General features: G+C 40.3%; 1 protein-coding gene across 1 annotated transcript in view; it reads left to right on the top strand.

Annotated features, from left to right (window-relative positions):
• Positions 1–17,514, top strand: part of cacna2d3.S (calcium channel, voltage-dependent, alpha 2/delta subunit 3 S homeolog) — a 174,428-nt gene that overhangs the window by 98,597 nt on the left and 58,317 nt on the right. The window contains 1 exon segment of the mRNA NM_001085711.1: positions 11,252–11,311. Coding sequence (NP_001079180.1) covers positions 11,252–11,311 — 60 coding nt within the window.

The raw sequence follows: 17,514 nt of genomic DNA, 5'->3' as shown, positions 1-17,514 counted from the left end.
TGTAGTACATGCGATACATTTACGTGAGAGGTGGTTACTATTCAGTGTAACAACAGGCAGCGCAATCAGAGACACAGCGGAAACTCACTGGTCCAAATAATCACTTGCCGTTATATACGAGGCTGAGAAGTGGAGTGAGGTTGTGTCTCTCCTTATGTCATTGGACATTAAGGCTGATTCTGTGGCCAAAAGACCCTGCTTCAGGGGGTAAGTAGTGATGGGCGAATTTCGCGGCAAAAATTTGCCGGCGTCAAAATTTTTTTTTCGAAAAACGGACGCTGCCGTCAAAAACGGGCGCCGGCATCAAAAACAGGTGCCGGTGTCAAAAACGAGACACCGGCACCGATTCGTGAATTTTTCGCCATTTGGTGAATTTTTCCCTGCATCACTAGGGGTAAGGGATTCCCAGTGTTTAGTATATGATTTATAATATTATATTATTATTTATAAGTCAGCAAAATACAACTAGTGATGAGCGAATTTTTGGGCGTTTCGCTTTGCCAAAAAAATTGAGAATTTCCAGCGAAATTCGTGAAACTGTGTAAAATTCGCGAAACTGTGTTGGCATCTAGTTTTTGAATCGCGGGAATTCACTGCAAATTCGCCTGCCTAATAAATACACCCATCACTACTCACAACTGCCCCTTCCTCATACTCACTGGTAATGGACTTACAGGGGTTGTTCACCGTGGAGTTAACTGTTAGTATAATGTAGATATATTCTGAGACAATTTGCAATTGGTTTTCATTTATTTAGCTTTTTATTCAGCAGCTCTACAGTTTGCAATTTTTGCAATCTGGTTGCTATGGTCCAGTTTCCCCTAGCAACCAGGAATTGATTTGAATAAGAGACTGAGATATGAATAGGAGAGGCCTGAATAAAAAGATGAGGAATAAAATGTAACAATAACCTTTACAATAGCCTTACAGAGCATTTTGTTTTTTAGACGGGGTCAGTGACCCCCATTTGAAAGCTGGAAAGAGTCAGAAGAAGAAAGCAAATTATTTAAAAAAATAAAAGAAAAAATGAAGACCAACTGAAAAGTTACTTAGAACTTAAATGTGAACCACCCCTTTAATGTTGTTGTTGTTGTGCAGCAACTAGAAATCCCAATTGTGCTCATACAAAGCTGTGCAATATCTGAATGGATCAAATGCACTGAAAGTACCAGTAAAACTCCGGATATCCATACAATTCTAACGATCCAACTTCCTGCTTGTGGGCTGAACCCCCGCCCACTGTTTGAACAGGAAGCAGAGTTTACAAGCAGGTTTATTTGTGCTCCACCTACTGGGCAAAACGGAGTGTTGCAGTGAGTTGGAAAAAGCTGGACTTTCTACTTTAAACGGGATGTTCACCTTCCTACACTTGTTTCAGTTCAGTTGGTTTCAGACCGTTCCCCAGAAATAAAGACTTTTCCATTAATTGGTGCCGGTCTCCTTGCTGCTGTTCAGACACGAATGGTTCAGTAATTATCATCCCCTGCTTGTTGTGTTACATAAAATACTGCAGATACATTCACAGCCCAAAAGCTTTGCTCTGCATATTAAGTACCCTGACTTCCCCCACGCCTGCCATAAAGTGCTCTTCTCATTGTGCCGTTAATAATCATTATCATTATCATTATTATTATTATTGTGGCAGCCAAAGTTCCACACATCAAATAATAATATTGTTAAAGCTCAAGTAACATTCAGAAGAGCTGACTTTGTGCATGTGCAGCCCAGAAACAGGGTTCAGGGACTTCTATAGAATATAGTTACATAGTTACATAGTTACATAGTTAAATTGGGTTGAAAAAAGACAAAGTCCATCAAGTCCAACCCCTCCAAATGAAAACCCAGCCCCATACACACACCCCTCCCTACTGTCACATAAATGATATATCCCCATATCTATACTAACTATAGAGTTTAGTATCACAATAGCCTTTGTATTATGTCTGTCCAAAAAATCATCCAAGTCCCTCTTATAGTCATTAACTGAATCATCACCCGGCAGTGCATTCCCCAACCTCACTGTCCTCACTGTGATGAACCCCTAAGTATTTATTCTAGGGGCTACAATCAGTTTAATTTTGCTTTATTGCCCACTAGGTTCCACTAAGAATCTACAGCATAGGTATTCCCTTGTACTAAGCACAATTCAGCAGGAACAGTCCCTAAATTTGCTCATAGTCTGTACAGAGAGATCCCATAAAACTATTGCAGCATAAATATTCCCCTGTATTAAGCACAATTCAGCAGGAACAGTCCCTAAGTTTGCTCATAGTCTGTACAGAGAGATCCCATAAAACTATGGAGCATAGGTATTCCCCTGTACTAAGCACAATTCAGCAGGAACAGTCCCCTAAGTTTGCTCATAGTCTGTACAGAGATATCCCATAAAACTATGACAGCATAGGTATTCCCTGTACTAAGCACAATTCCGCAGGAACAGTCCCTTACTTTGCTCATACAAGGAGATAATATGGGTCATCAAGCAAATAAAATATAACAACTTCAAATTGTGTTTAAATGTTACACTCTATGCCATACTGAAAGTGATTTTCAAGGTGAATTTTCTCTTTAAATAAACCCAGTCATCCAATTTGCCGCAGTATCTCAGGGAGAAGCAGGACTTATGTAACGCGGTTCCTTTCACACACGTAGGACGGGAGACTTTATCCTGTAATCCATAATAAATGAAGTTACACAGTGATTGTGGCACTAAACCAGCATTTAAAGCAGCCGGGAGCAGAGTCGCCTTCCAAGGATTCTTTGAAAACTTGTTTCATTGCCAAGGAACAATGAGAAGTTCCCCTTTACAAAACTGCACTGACTGTAGAATTAATCATCTGTGATTGGCCAGAAACATCCTCTCTCTCTGCCTTTCTATTGTTTCCACCAGTGATATCTCTGCATTGCTTTATATTGAATCCCTCCCCGGCTGTATTTAAGGTGGAAGCCGTTGATATCAAAATGTTTTATAAAACTTAAGATAATGAATTTTGTTTCTATTACGTTTGGTGATGACTCCAATAATATCATGCAGAAAAGTCAAGCTTTAAAGGGGAAATGTAATATATGTACACCTGTCCCTGTCTATATACTTGCGTTGAGCAAATGATATAGTATATAGAGTGTAGTATATAGGGTGCCCTGTCTATATCTTTATGTATCATATCACTCAATGGTTCTGTGGAAGAGCAGGCTGGGGGCTGAGGATTCTTTATGAAGGGGTTAATAATGGATGGAGAGGGGTTTGTAATGGGAGTGAGTTCCGCTGGAGGTTTAGGAGAAATCCCATTGACATTGATTTATATGCGGTTCTATTTACACTAATCATTATCCCTCCCGCTGGGTCACCACTAAAATTAGAATTAAATAAAGCCCAACTTTCTCAGAGAGGTCGGCTTGTTACACACGGGCCAAGTCATAGCAGGTTGTACAGTAAATAAAAATGTTTCTGCAGGATCTAGGGTTGGATTTATCTAGGCAGAAGCCTGTCTATATCACATCAGCTCACTATCTCTTATCTGCAACTGTGCTCTCCTACCATAGACTCTTAGTTCTATTGAGCGTCGTGGTGCTCCAGTGACTGCCACTCAGTGCTCTCTTTAGTGAGATCAAGGACTGGGGCAAAACAAACTTTTTTTTGCCCTACGAAATCTTCCAACTTCCCATACTGCCACCTTCTTGCATTATTGTCTCCACTGTGCTGCATTGTTTCCTTCTTGCCCTACTTTCTCCACCTTGGCCTATTGTCCACAATGTGCTCTACTGTCTCCATCTTGTCCTACTGAAACCGTCTTGCTCTACCTTCTCCATCTTGCTCTGCTGTCTCTACCTTGTCCATATTGTCTCCACCTTACCCTACTGTCTCCATTTTGTCCTACTGTCTCCACCTTGTCCTACTGTCACCACCTTGTCCTACTGTTTCCACCTTGTCCTACTGTCTCCATTTTGTCCTACTGTCTCCATCTTGTCCTACTGTCTCCCTCTTGCCCTATTGTCCCCATCGTGCCCTACTGTCTCCATCTTGTGCTACTATCGTCATCTTGTCCTACTGTCTCCACCTTGCCCTACTGTCTCCCTCTTGTCCAACTTTCTCCCTGCTGCCCTACTGTCGACTTCTTGGCCTACTGTATCCATTTTACTCTACTGTCTCCACCTTGTCCTATGTCCATCTTGTCCCACCGTCTCCATCTTGTCCTACTGTCAGTATGGAGACAATAGGGTAAAGAAAAGATAAAATAGCAGCAAGATGGAGATTTTAGGTGAATATGGAAATAGTGGGACAAGATGGAAATAGTACGGTAAGATGTAGACAGTCAGTCAAGAAAGTACAGTAAGGCTTTATATCAGTATCATCTTGGTTTTTTAAAGAGCAAAGTAGAAGTAGCTTAATAAAAACTATAGGTTGCACAGCACTAGGTTATTTTATAAATATAAAAGAAGGAGCTCCCATCGTGTAAAATTGTATCAGCACCTTTATTCAAATACAGATATATTGCACAGTTGCACTTACAATTTAGCAGAGAATGATTCATCTAAAATCTCTGTTAAATCTGTTCCCGCACACTTCACCATGTCCCGACTTTCTCAAGGGTGATGGAGTGATGTTATATGTCCCCCTAGGACTTTCTACACACAACTGCCTTAAACAAATTAGCGACCCTTTTCTCTTTTACTTGGTTATTTTAGTCTGGTCCCTTCTACCCTTTGCATTACACTGCTGCCTGGAGATGGACAGACCAAGTATATCCCAGATAAAATGAGCCAAAGCCAGGGCTGGATTTACATAGTGGGCGCCCCTAGGCCACTGCCATTCGTTGCCGTCCCCCTAAAATCCTGCCGCCCGAGGCCCGGGCCTAGATGGCCTTTCCACAAATCCGGGCCTGGTCACAGCTCTGGACACTTTTCCATTTCATAAATGTAACCAAAGAACCTTCAGGTCTTATTCTATAATACGTCAATTCTTTTATCTTTAATAGGTAAATATTCCTTTAATAATGTAACAAGAAAAAGCCCATCTGATCTTCATCAGTCAAGAGACCAAATTGACCTTTTATTGGGATTGCTGGAGCCAAGGAGAGGGTGTTAAGATGTGTAATTAGGCTTTCTGGAGCTGTAAATAGAGTGTGGATTTAATTAATAGCACAATTGCTTCAACAGCTCGCTCCCTGCGGAGGAATTTTCAGATTTGCGTACAGTCTAATTTGGTTAATCAACAACAAATTGCTCTCGCTTGCTGCAATGTTTCCTATTTATATTGAAATACTTTTTTTTAATTTTGAAACCATTATATTGATTTTTGTGATTACATAGTGGGATTATCGTATGTCTCATTGGTTAGTATTTCACAGCAGCACTTCTTCTCTGCTTTATGGCTAAATCTTAGCTTTCTTTATAACAGAGCGTTGAGTCACAATGGCACAGATCACGTCTTTCCATCACCACATGACAAGGGGGAGACAGTAGGACGAGATGCAAACAGGAGAAGATGTAAATAGTGATAGATGATGAAGACAGTAGAGAAAGATGGTGACAATAAATCAAGATGAAGTCAGTAAGGCAAGATAAAAACAGTTGGGCAAAATGAAGACAGTAGAGCAAAATGGAAACAGTTGGATACAATGGAGACAGTAGGACAAGATGGAGACAGTAGGACAAGATGGAGACAGTAGGACAAGATGAAGACAGTAGGACAAGATGGAGACAGTAGGACAAGATGGAGACAGTAGGACAAGATGGAGACAGTAGGACAAGATGGAGACAGTAGGACAAGATGGAGACAGTAGGGGAAGATAAACAATGCAGGACAAGATGGGCAGTAGGGGATGATGGAAACAGTAGAAGAAGAAGAAGACATGGGATGGATGGAGAGGGCATGATGGAGGCAGTAGGGTAAGATGATGGCTTCAATAAGACAAGAAGGAGACAGTGGGGGAAGATAAAGAATGCAGGATAAGATGAAGTCAGTAGGACAAGATGAAGTCATGAGGACAAGATGAAGACAGTAGGACTAGATGAAGAATGCAGGACAAGATGGTTGCAGTAGGGGAAGATGGAGAATGCAGGACAAGATGGAGACAGTAGGACAAGATGAAGACAGTAGGACAAGATGAAGAATGCAGGACAAGATGGAGACAGTAGGGGAAGATGGAGAATGCAGGACAAGATGAAGTCAGTAGGACAAGATGAGGTCATGAGGACAAGATGAAGACAGTAGGACTAGATGAAGAATGCAGGACAAGATGAAGTCAGTAGGACAAGATGAGGTCATGAGGACAAGATGAAGACAGTAGGACTAGATGAAGAATGCAGGACAAGATGGTGGCAGTAGGGGAAGATGAAGAATGCAGGACAAGATGGTGGCAGTAGGGCATGATGAAAACAGTAGAAGAAGATCTAAATAGTCATAGAAGATGAAGACAGTTGGGATGGATGGAGAGGACATGGTGGAGACAGTAGGGCAAGATGAAAACAGTTGAAAGATGAAGAGAAAAAGAGAAGAAGGAGACAGTGGGGGAAGATGGAGAATGCAGGACAAGATGGACAATAGGCCATCATGGAAACAGTAGAAGAACATGTAAATAGTCATAAATTAATACAGTAGGGCAAGATAGGGGCAGTAGGACAATATGTAAGAGAATGAAATGTAATATTTAGACTTTATATCAGTATATCCTGTTTTTGAGGGGGTCAGTAAATGAAGATACATTGCTATTCTCCTAAATACTAACTGTGCAGTAAGAGACACCTCAAGCACCAGTAAACAGTAAAGCAAGATGTCAAGAGCAAGGAAAATGAGACAGCAGGGCTTTATCTGGCAAGATGGTGACAGTAGGGAGAGATGGTGACAGTAGGGAGAGATGGTGACAGTAGGGAGAGATGGTGACAGTAGGGAGAGATGGAGACAACATGAGATGATAGAGATTGTAGGCAAGTTGGAGACTGTAGGGCAAATGAAGAGAATTGGAAGAGGTAAATATCACTGCAGTATTGTGAGCGCTGAGACTGATTATAAGAGGGATTAAGATATAGAACAAATGTTTATTATTATTGTAGAAGACTGGATGGAGGTGCAGAGACCTGCCCAATACAGAATGAAATAAAAATATTAATATAAAACTTGGACATTGCAGGATAATCGTTTCCTTAGAATATGAACCTTTAAATGAAATTTATCTGACAGTTAGTTCAATATATGAGACCTGAGGGGGAAATATGAAAAATGGACGATTCTTTACCCCGAGATGATTAATCTCCTCTGTTTTGCTGACACTGAATGTAAAACGGTATTTTGTAGCCATTAACCTGCCCATGTCCGGCTTTTAACCTCAAGGACACCGGCTGTGGCAGCCCCGAGCTTCACTGAACATCACTGATTAACACACTTGTCCTTATAGAGAGACGCCCTCAATTCCTCCCAGAACGTGGCGCTCAAGGGCGTTCCAGTCCCATCACCTTTCAGCTGCTGCTCATCTCGGCCAATGCGGGAATAGAACAACTTTTTTGTCTTATTTGTGGAACATGTTTTTATTCAGATAATGTATTGAGACTGATTTTATTTAGTTATACTGCGTTTGTCTTAAGGCCCTATAAAGGTAAAAATAAGTAAAATATCACAATACAGGTATGGGATCTGTTATGCAGAATGCTCAAGACCAGGGGTAGATTTATCAAGGGTCGAATTTCGAATTGAAAAAACGTCAAAATTCGAAGTCAAAAACCGAACCGAAAAGTTTTTTCAAATTTTTCTGCCCTCTGGCATTTTCTGGTTAACAGATCTTTCCATAATTTGGGACTTCTTATCCTAACTCTACTACAAATGCATACATCTACAAACCCCACAGGCTGGTTTTGCCTCAAATAAGGATTAATTATATCTTATTCTTAATTGGGTTCAAGTACAAGTTACTGTTTTATTATTAAACAGAAAAAGGAAACAGATTTTTTTTTTTAATTTAAAAAAAGGGGATTATATAAGCAGCTTGTTTATATAAACTATAGTAGTACTTATCTGTTATCTACTGTGTATCCTGTGCTTGAATGGCTGCCCCCATGGCTACACAGCAGCTTGTTTATATAAACTATAGTAGTACTTATCTGTTATCTACTGTGTATCATGTGCTTGAATGGCTGCTCCCATGGCTACACAGCAGCTTGTTTATATAAACTATAGTAGTACTTATCTGTTATCTACTGTGTATCCTGTGCTTGAATGGCTGCCCCCATGGCTACACGCCAGCTTGTTTATATAAACTATAGTATTACCTTATCTGTTATCTACTTGTGTATCCCTGTGCTTGAATGGCTGCTCCCATGGCTACACAGCAGCTTGTTTATATAAACTATAGTAGTACTTATCTGTTATCTACTGTGTATCCTGTGCTTGAATGGCTGCCCCCCATGGCTACACAGCAGCTTGTTTATATAAAACTATAGTAGTACTTATCTGTTATCTACTGTGTATCCTGTGCTTGAATGGCTGCCCCCATGGCTACACAGCAGCTTGTTTATATAAACTATAGTAGTGTTAGTGAAGCAAACACATCAGTTTTACCAGTGCAGGGCAACACTACATGATATTTCTATTACTTTAAAACACTTTTATTTTTTGGTGTTACTGTTCCTTTAAAAGTGTAAGATCTGTCTTACAATGTGTTAAAATACACAATTGAAAGCTCACGGTTTGTCCCATATAACATTGTTGAGGGTAAATATCAGCACAGGGGGGTCTCATTCACCAATAGAACAGGGAGAGAATATGAGGGTTAATTTGAGCAGTTGCTTTATAGGCAAATCCAGGAAAATATTGATCTGCTTCAATGATGTCCTTCTACACTTTCCTATTGATTCCTCTAATATAAGTCTGTGAGTGTAATTCACTGGGATGTTTATCGTTTACATATATGATGTGATATTTATTCCTTGTTCCCCCGACGCTTCTCCTTTACCCTCCTCCAATAAAAATATTATTCACCACTGTGAGAGGAGCCGCAAGATGGGGAACCAATAAACCAGATCATGGGGGGAAGTAATAACTGGATGAACATAAACATCATTTCTTATATTAGGAAATACTGATACAGATGTGAAGCCATTGTACTTTCCATATATCCTTTATCCCCTATATCAGTATCTTCATGTTTCATATATTCACCTTAATATTACCTCAATATACTACTTTATACACTTGTACAATAGAGTTCCCTGTATAACTCAGCCTGCAGCCTTGTGCCTTTATATGGTCACAGAACAACCCCTCAGTGACTTCTAATATCCTTATCATTTACAGTAGGGGGTACATTATCCCTTATAATACATGAGTGATACTCAGAGTTCCCTGTATAACTCAGCCTGCAGCCTTGTGCCTTTATATGGTCACAGAACAACCCCTCAGTGACTTCTAATATCCTTATCATTTACAGTAGGGGGTACATTATCCCTTATAATACATGAGTGATACTCAGAGTTCCCTGTATAACTCAGCCTGCAGCCTTGTGCCTTTATATGGTCACAGAACAACCCCTATTGACTTCTAATATCCTTATCATTTACAGTAGGGGGTACATTATCCCTTATAATACATGAGTGATACTCAGAGTTCCCTGTATAACTCAGCCTGCAGCCTTGTGTCTTTATATGGTCACAGAACAACCCCTCAGTGACTTCTAATATCCTTATCATTTACAGTAGGGGGTAAATTATCCCTTATAATACATGAGTGATACTCAGAGTTCCCTGTATAACTCAGCCTGCAGCCTTGTGCCTTTATATGGTCACAGAACAACCCCTCAGTGACTTCTAATATCCTTATCATTTACAGTAGGGGGTAAATTATCCCTTATAATACATGAGTGATACTCCGAGTTCCCTGTATAACTCAGCCTGCAGCCTTGTGCCTTTATATGGTCACAGAACAACCCCTCAGTGACTTCTAATATCCTTATCATTTACAGTAGGGGGTACATTATCCCTTATAATACATGAGTGATACTCAGAGTTCCCTGTATAACTCAGCCTGCAGCCTTGTGCCTTTATATGGTCACAGAACAACCCCTCAGTGACTTCTAATATCCTTATCATTTACAGTAGGGGGTACATTATCCCTTATAATACATGAGTGATACTCTGAGTTCCCTGTATAACTCAGCCTGCAGCCTTGTGTCTTTATATGGTCACAGAACAATCCCTCATTATTAAGATCCAAATTACAGAAAGATCCATTATCCAGAAAACCCCAGGTCTTGAGCATTGTGGATAACAGGTCCCATACCTATATATCTGTCTATAGTGAAACCTCAATTCAACATACCCTGACTTTAAGTTTTGGTTGGACCAATTTCTTATGCAATTTGATCGGTGCTTTTCCCTTATTTTATATAATGTTTTTGGATTTTACATAGAAAATTTCATCTTTTACCCAAAAATTGCTGTTTGTCATCTATGAATCTTATTATTAATGTCATAAAGAGGTTTAAAATGCTAATGAGATGCATATTTTGCCCTGGTTCTGTAGAACATTAATGCTGTGACTTTGTTTTTAACACTTTAACTCAAAGTAAAACTTGTTTTAAAGGGTTTGTTCCCCTTTAAATGAAATTGTATTATCATGTATAGAGTGATAGTCGTATATAACTTGCATTTGGTTTTCATTATTTTATTATTTGTGTTATTTTAGTCTCCAGTTTGCAATTTCAGCAGTCTGTTGCTAGGGTCCAATTTATCCTAGCAACCATGCATTGATTTGAATAAGTGACTGGAATATGAATAGGAGAGGCCTGAATAGAAAGATGAAGAATACAAAGTAACAATAAAAATACATTTGTAGCCTTACAGATTTGTTTTAGATGGGGTCAGCGACCCCCATTTGAAACCTGGAAAGAGTCAGAAGAAGAAATCAAAAACTATAAAAAAAAAAAAAAAAAAAAAAAGTAATGAAGACCAATTGAAAAGTTTAGAATTGGCCAATCTATAACCTAATAAAATATAACTTAAAGGTGAACCACCCCTTTAACACATTTCAATTTTTTTTTCAGATTTTACATTTTTTCCCCTGGTCCCCTGAGAAATGAAAACTGGGGGTTGTGCTGTATAAATAGAAATGTGCAGTATATAGATGGGAGGTGCCAGAGGATTATATACTGGCTCACTATTTCCTTTTGTAAGTTTCTAAATAAATATCGCGGCTCCGTAGAATGAATTAAAGTTTTTTTGGGGTTCAGTTCCCTTTTCTGACAGTCGATTGTTTATGTTGCAGAGACTGGTGGAAGCGGCCGAGGATGCGCATCTGAAACACGAGTTTGATGCAGATTTACAGGTAACGCTTCTTATTCCTTTACACGACTGAGCCCCAGAGATTAGTGTGGGGACCCTTGCACCCCATAAGTAGTGATGAGTCAATCTGTCCAGTTTTGCTTAGCCGAAAAATGTGCTAAACTGTAAAAAACAAATTCAGGAAACTGCAACATTTTGCAAAACTTTTTTTTTTTGGACTTTTTTTTTTTACGCTACAATTTTCTCGCATTGCTCCAAATTCATTAAAGTCAGAGGCGTTTTTTCAGAGCGACTTTTTTGTCCAAATGTATGTTTTTTCTTATGGCGACTTTTTTGTCCAAATTCATTAAAGTTAGGGGAGTTTTTTATTATGGCGACTTTTTGTCTAAACTCATTAAAATTTGGGGCGTTTTTTCTTATGGTGGCTTATTTGTCCAAATGCATTAAAGTCAATGGGTGTTTGTTTTCTAATGGTGACTTTTTTGTCCAAATTTATTAGAGTTAGGGGCGTTTTTTCTTATGGTGATTTTTTTTGTCCAAATGCATTAAAGTCTATGGGCGTTTTTTCTTATGGCGACTTTTTTTATCCAAATGCATTAAATTCAATGGGCGTTTTTTCTTCCGGCGACTTTTTTGTCCAAATTCATTAAAGTTAGGGGCGTTTTTTATTATGGCGACTTTTTTTGTTCAAACTCATTAAAATTTGGGGAGTTTTTTCTTATGATGACTTTTTTTCTCCAAATGCATTAAAGTCAATGGGCTTTTTTCTATGGGTGTCTTTTCACTGCAAATTTTTCCGCTGAAAATTTTCGATGCAGTTTCATAAAAAAAATTGAATGCTGAAATTCTGAATTTTGCCGTAAATCCATGCCATTCGCTCATCATTACCCATAATTGCAGCCTCTTGTCCTGGCGCCGTTTATACTGAGTCATATCGAGACAGGGCAGTGTCGTTGCTGTTGGGGGGACTGGGCAGATCATACCAATTGTAGGGCTGGAATTAGGGGTTGGGTAGAATAATAATAATATAGGGGGGGTCTTTGGAGGAACCTCTTGAAGAGACTTCTGCTCCCACAGTTCTGACAAGGTAGCAGAGTCCATTCTCCTCAAGCCAAGACTCAAAGATCTTCCCCAATGCTTTGCAGCTTCTTCATTGGTCTATTGATCCACTGCTGTATTGTTTCAAGAGTCACAACCAGCAGTGCAGAAAGAGACACTTTCCCTGCGCTCTATGAAACTGTATTTGGTTGGGAGAGATTTTGGTACCAGTGGAACAACTGACAGTCAGACCAGCCCCTGTGGGTTTTATGGGCGACATTATCATGAATATTTCGCAGCGGGGGCCACATGAGATCCTGTGCGTGTTCCTCCTAGTGTTTACGGCTGATACGGAACATTAACGCTGATCAATGGTTCGTCTCAGTCTCAGTGCCCCCCACCCTGGGAGCCTCGCTAAACATTGTCGTCCTTTATCCAAAATCTCATTATGTCCTTGTCTTAAAGTCAGATAAAGTGTCAGCAGCGAGGCGGCAGCAGGGAAGGACCAAGAGAGGATCAATTTTAAAGCATGTTTCCCTGCGCGTCCAAATAATCGCACTGCTCTGCATGACTCACCACACGATGTGGGACAGAGGCTCAGTAATCACATGGCGTATACAGTATATTGCAACTAGGGATGCACCAAATCCAGGATTCGGTTCGGGATTAGGCCAGTATTCGGCTATTTTCAGGAGGATTCGTATTCGGCCGAATCCTTGTGCCTGGCTGAACTGAATCCGAATTTGCATATGTAAATTAGGGGCAGTGCCAAATAATTTCTCATTATATATAATTATATATAATTCATTCCAGCGACTGAATACAGCGTCAAACTGCCAGGGGGACTGGTATGATATAAACTGCCTGTTACCCCCGTCCACCCTCCTTCTAATGGATCTGAACCCCCTGGGTTAAACGTCCCTATACCGACAGGGTCTCCCAATAAATGTTTTCATTGGACCCTCAGAGGGGAGGAGGAGCTGCAAATAATTTGGCACCAAGATTTAAAAACAAAAAGTTCTCCTAATAAAGAGTGACTGTGTCTGGTTATAGCAGGACTGTCCCAAATGCTCATGTTCTGTAATGAGGAGCCCAATAACACTTAGTAGTAACTTTAGGGTCACAAGACAAAAGGGGACTTGTAGTTGCACCATTGGAGGAGCATCAACTGGTTTTGCAGATGAACACACACTTTACTCACAGTCACCAGTATTGCAAGTAAACAAGTCCCCAAGCATATATCAATGGCTAGAACAACCCCGCTAAGCCCACCTTATGTCTCCTCTACTATTCCATCTCTTCAGGCCAAGGGCTCTGTACTTTACAAATGCCATAAACAGGAGTAAGACTTGCATCAGGGTCTTAAGTTATATCTAGTATTATTTAAATCCCCTTTCTCTGGGTTCCTATCTGGTGAAGTCCTGCCCGGGGCACTGGCCTCTTCCTTACTCCATGTTGGAACCTCAATTGCTCAACTAGCTGACCTACTACTACCTCTTCAACAGCAATTCCGGATATCCTGACGAAGGGAGGTTGTACCCACCGAAACGTTGATATTGGTGGTGAATATAAATAAAATAAAGGGGGCTTCCCCACTGCAGGAAAACTGGTGTGTGCGGATCCATAATTGTGGAATTGCTGTTGCTGAGGGGCCTTGTCGGGTCAACGGATAACCAGCACCACTAGAGCAGCGAAAGTGAGTAAAATTCCGGGTGTGCGGTGTAATCACTACAATACTACTACTACCTCTTTCCACCTCCAGTAATCTCCATGTGTCTAACCTACAACTAGCTAATCTAACTATTGTCTCCCTAAGGTACCTCACTGGTAGAAAAATAGGAACAAACATATACAGTATATCATTTATTTATATAAAGCCAGACTGCAACTATCTCCATCTTTTCCTACTATCTCCATCTTTTCCTACTATCTCCGTCTTTTCCTACTATCCCCGTCTTTTCCTACTATCTCCATCTTTTCCTACTATCCCCATCTTTTCCTACTATCCCCATCTTTTCCTACTATCTCCATTTTTTCCAACTATACCGTCTTTTTCTACTATCTCCATCTTTTCCTACTATCCCCATCTTTTCCTACTATCTCAATTTTTTCCTACTATCCCCATCTTTTCCTACTATCCCCATCTTTTTCTACTATTTCCATCTTTTCCTACTATCCCCATCTTTTCCTACTATCTCAATTTTTTCCTACTATCCCCATCTTTTCCTACTATCCCCATCTTTTCCTACTATCTCAATTTTTTCCTACTATCCCCATCTTTTTCTACTATCTCCATCTTTTCCTACTATCCCCATCTTTTTCTACAGTACTATCTCCATCTTTTCCTACTATCCCCATCCTTTCCTACTATCCCCATCCTTTCCTACTATCCATACTTTCCTACTATCTCCATCTTTTCATACTATCTCCATCTTTTTCTGCTATCTCCATCTTTTCCTACTATCCCCATCTTTTCATACTATCCCCATCTTTTTCTACAGTACTATCTCCATCTTTTCCTACTATCCCCATCCTTTCCTACTATCCCCATCCTTTCCTACTATCCATACTTTCCTACTATCTCCATCTTTTCATACTATCTCCATCTTTTTCTGCTATCTCCATCTTTTCCTACTATCCCCATCTTTTCATACTATCTCCACAGTCACATCCCACTGTTTCGAGAGATACTCACTGTAAGTTTATTTATCCAGCATTCTCTTTATTTCCTGATTTTGTTGTCTGAGCCCCCCCCCATAAATAAGCAGCGTGTTGCTATGGTTGACCCCCCTCCCGTGACTAATTCCTATGAAAAATGTTTCCTTTACGTCTCTCAGTTCATTTTCCATATTTTTCCTTGGGTGTAGAAGTGTTTTTCTTCTCCTTTGTGTAAATGTGTTTGTTTTGCAATGTGCTATTAGCTAAAATAATCCCCCAGAACAGTTTCTCTCCATTAGATCGGCTTTCAGACGCACGAGCCATTATACGGCACTCAAGTAAAGCTGAGTCTTTAGAGTAATCTGGCAGAAAATACAGACAGAAATTGCTCCAGTATCCCGGCAGTCTATTATGTGAAGTGCGGTCAGGCCATTTCTGATGAATAAAATCAAAAGGAAAAACAGATTTAAAGGAACATTAACCCACAAAAGAGACCATTTTAACTGAGAGCAGACAGCGGGGAGAGAGTAATACTAACATAGTAATTAATCCTTTTATTGTAGTTTATTGAACAGAAATCATTTTATAGTATTTTATTGCGGAGCTGCCGGGCTGGGACTCAATATCTTCATTGGATTCTCCAGGAATGATTTCCAGCACATTTCTGTCTATTTGTGCTGCTTTCCTTCAGTAGTTGCTACTCGTAATAGTAACAAAGGAGCAGTTCTGTTATTTACAAACTACTGATATTTCTCATTCAGTTTGTGCACGTTGGGGGTTAAAATCATAGCACTTGCCCCCCCCCCCCGCACGCCTTGAGAAATGGCTGACAGTGTCACAGCTGACAGTTAGTGGCTGCTCACAGTCTAACGTACAATGAGGGAGTGGGAATGTGGCAGAGAGAGACAATAACAAAGCAGGAGCAATCAGGATCAGATTATAAAACATTAAAACGTCACCCAAACCCATGTGACGTCTGTTTGCTGTTGATTCTGTTGGTCTGCGAAAGCCTTCGAAGATTCTGGCGCATTCAGTGAAATTCTTACACGGCCAACACAACAGGGAAATTCAGCTCAGAACCTTCATACTTGTCCCCTCTAACCTTCAAATCTCAGCTCCATTCTGAGGGCCGACTCTATTTATATTGTTATTGGGCAATTGCTCAGCCCCTTTCCTATTCTACTCACTCATTGTCACTATTCCCTGGTTGCTAAGGTAATTGATACCCTGGTAACCAGAAAAACAGGTGCTATCAGTTGGGATTGAATCCCTGGTCTGTCCAATGGTTTAGAATTTTCGTCAACATCATTCTTGGGGGTTTTGGAAGAGTTCGGCAAACCGAGATATTGGCAATCCAGGACTTCTGGAGGAGAGGGATCTTCAATGTCAGTCTTTGATATGCGTCGGAAAGTCCTCTTGTGATTGGTCAACTTTGACTGATATGTAAATGAAGAACAAGACTTGGTGGGTTGTTCTCTCCCTATGATATTACGGGAAGTTGAGGCTTACTTGGCACAGCTCAACACATGGTCATGTGTTGGAATGTCAGATCTAATCATGGAAGGGATTGGGCGATGTCAAATTGTCATCGAGTCTAGGTAAAGAGCTATGTGGTTGACAGCTCTTGTGATAGATGGGTGTGGGTATTCGTATTCTTTTGTATGGAAGGGGATAATCTATAATAGGCAAAGGGCTATGTTGTTGACAGGCAGTCTTGATATGGATAGGAAAGTCTTCTTGTGATTGGTCAATGTTGACTGATATGGAAATGAAGAAGACTTGGTGGGTTGTTCTCTCCCTATGGTACTACGGGATTGGGAAGTTGAGGCTTACTTGGCACAGCTCAACACATGGCTATGTGTTGGAATGTCAGATCTTATCATGGAAGTTATTGGGAAATGTCAAATTGTCATAGAGTTTAGGCAAAGGGCTATGTGGCCATCTGTTGGAATGTCAGATCTTATTGTGGAAGAGATTGGGCGATGTCAAATTGTTAGAGTGAGTGGGTCTTCCTATTCTTTTGTATGGAAGGGGGTAATCTATAATAGGCAAAGGGCTATGTTGTTGACAGGCAGTGTTTGACATGGATTGGAAAGTCTTCTTGTGGTTGGTCAACTTTGAATGATATGGAAATGAAGTAGAAGACTTGGTGGGTTGTTCTCTCCCTATGATATTATGGGATAGGGAAGTTGAGGCTTACTTGGCACAGCACCATACATGGCCATGTGTTGGAATGTCAGTTCTTCTTATAGAAGGGTTTCAGCAATGTCAAATTGTCATAGAGTCTAAGAAAAGGTCTATGTGGCTGAAAGCTCTTTTGATAGAAGGGTTGTGGGTTTTCCTATTCTTTTGTATGGAAGGGGGTAATCTATAATAGGCAAAGGGCTATCATGTTCATAGGCAGTCTTTGATATGGATCGGAAAAGCCTCTTGTGATTGGTCAACTTTGACTGATATGGAAATGAAGTAGAAGACTTGGTGGGTTGTTCTCTCCCTCTGATATTACAGGATAGGGAAGTTGAGGCTTACTTGGCACACCTCAACATATGG

The sequence above is a fragment of the Xenopus laevis genome, chromosome 4S (genome assembly GCF_017654675.1).
Source record: "Xenopus laevis strain J_2021 chromosome 4S, Xenopus_laevis_v10.1, whole genome shotgun sequence".
Lineage (NCBI taxonomy): Eukaryota > Metazoa > Chordata > Amphibia > Anura > Pipidae > Xenopus > Xenopus laevis.
The sequence above is the reverse complement of the archived record's forward strand: the minus strand, read 5'-3'. Positions and strand labels throughout refer to the sequence as shown.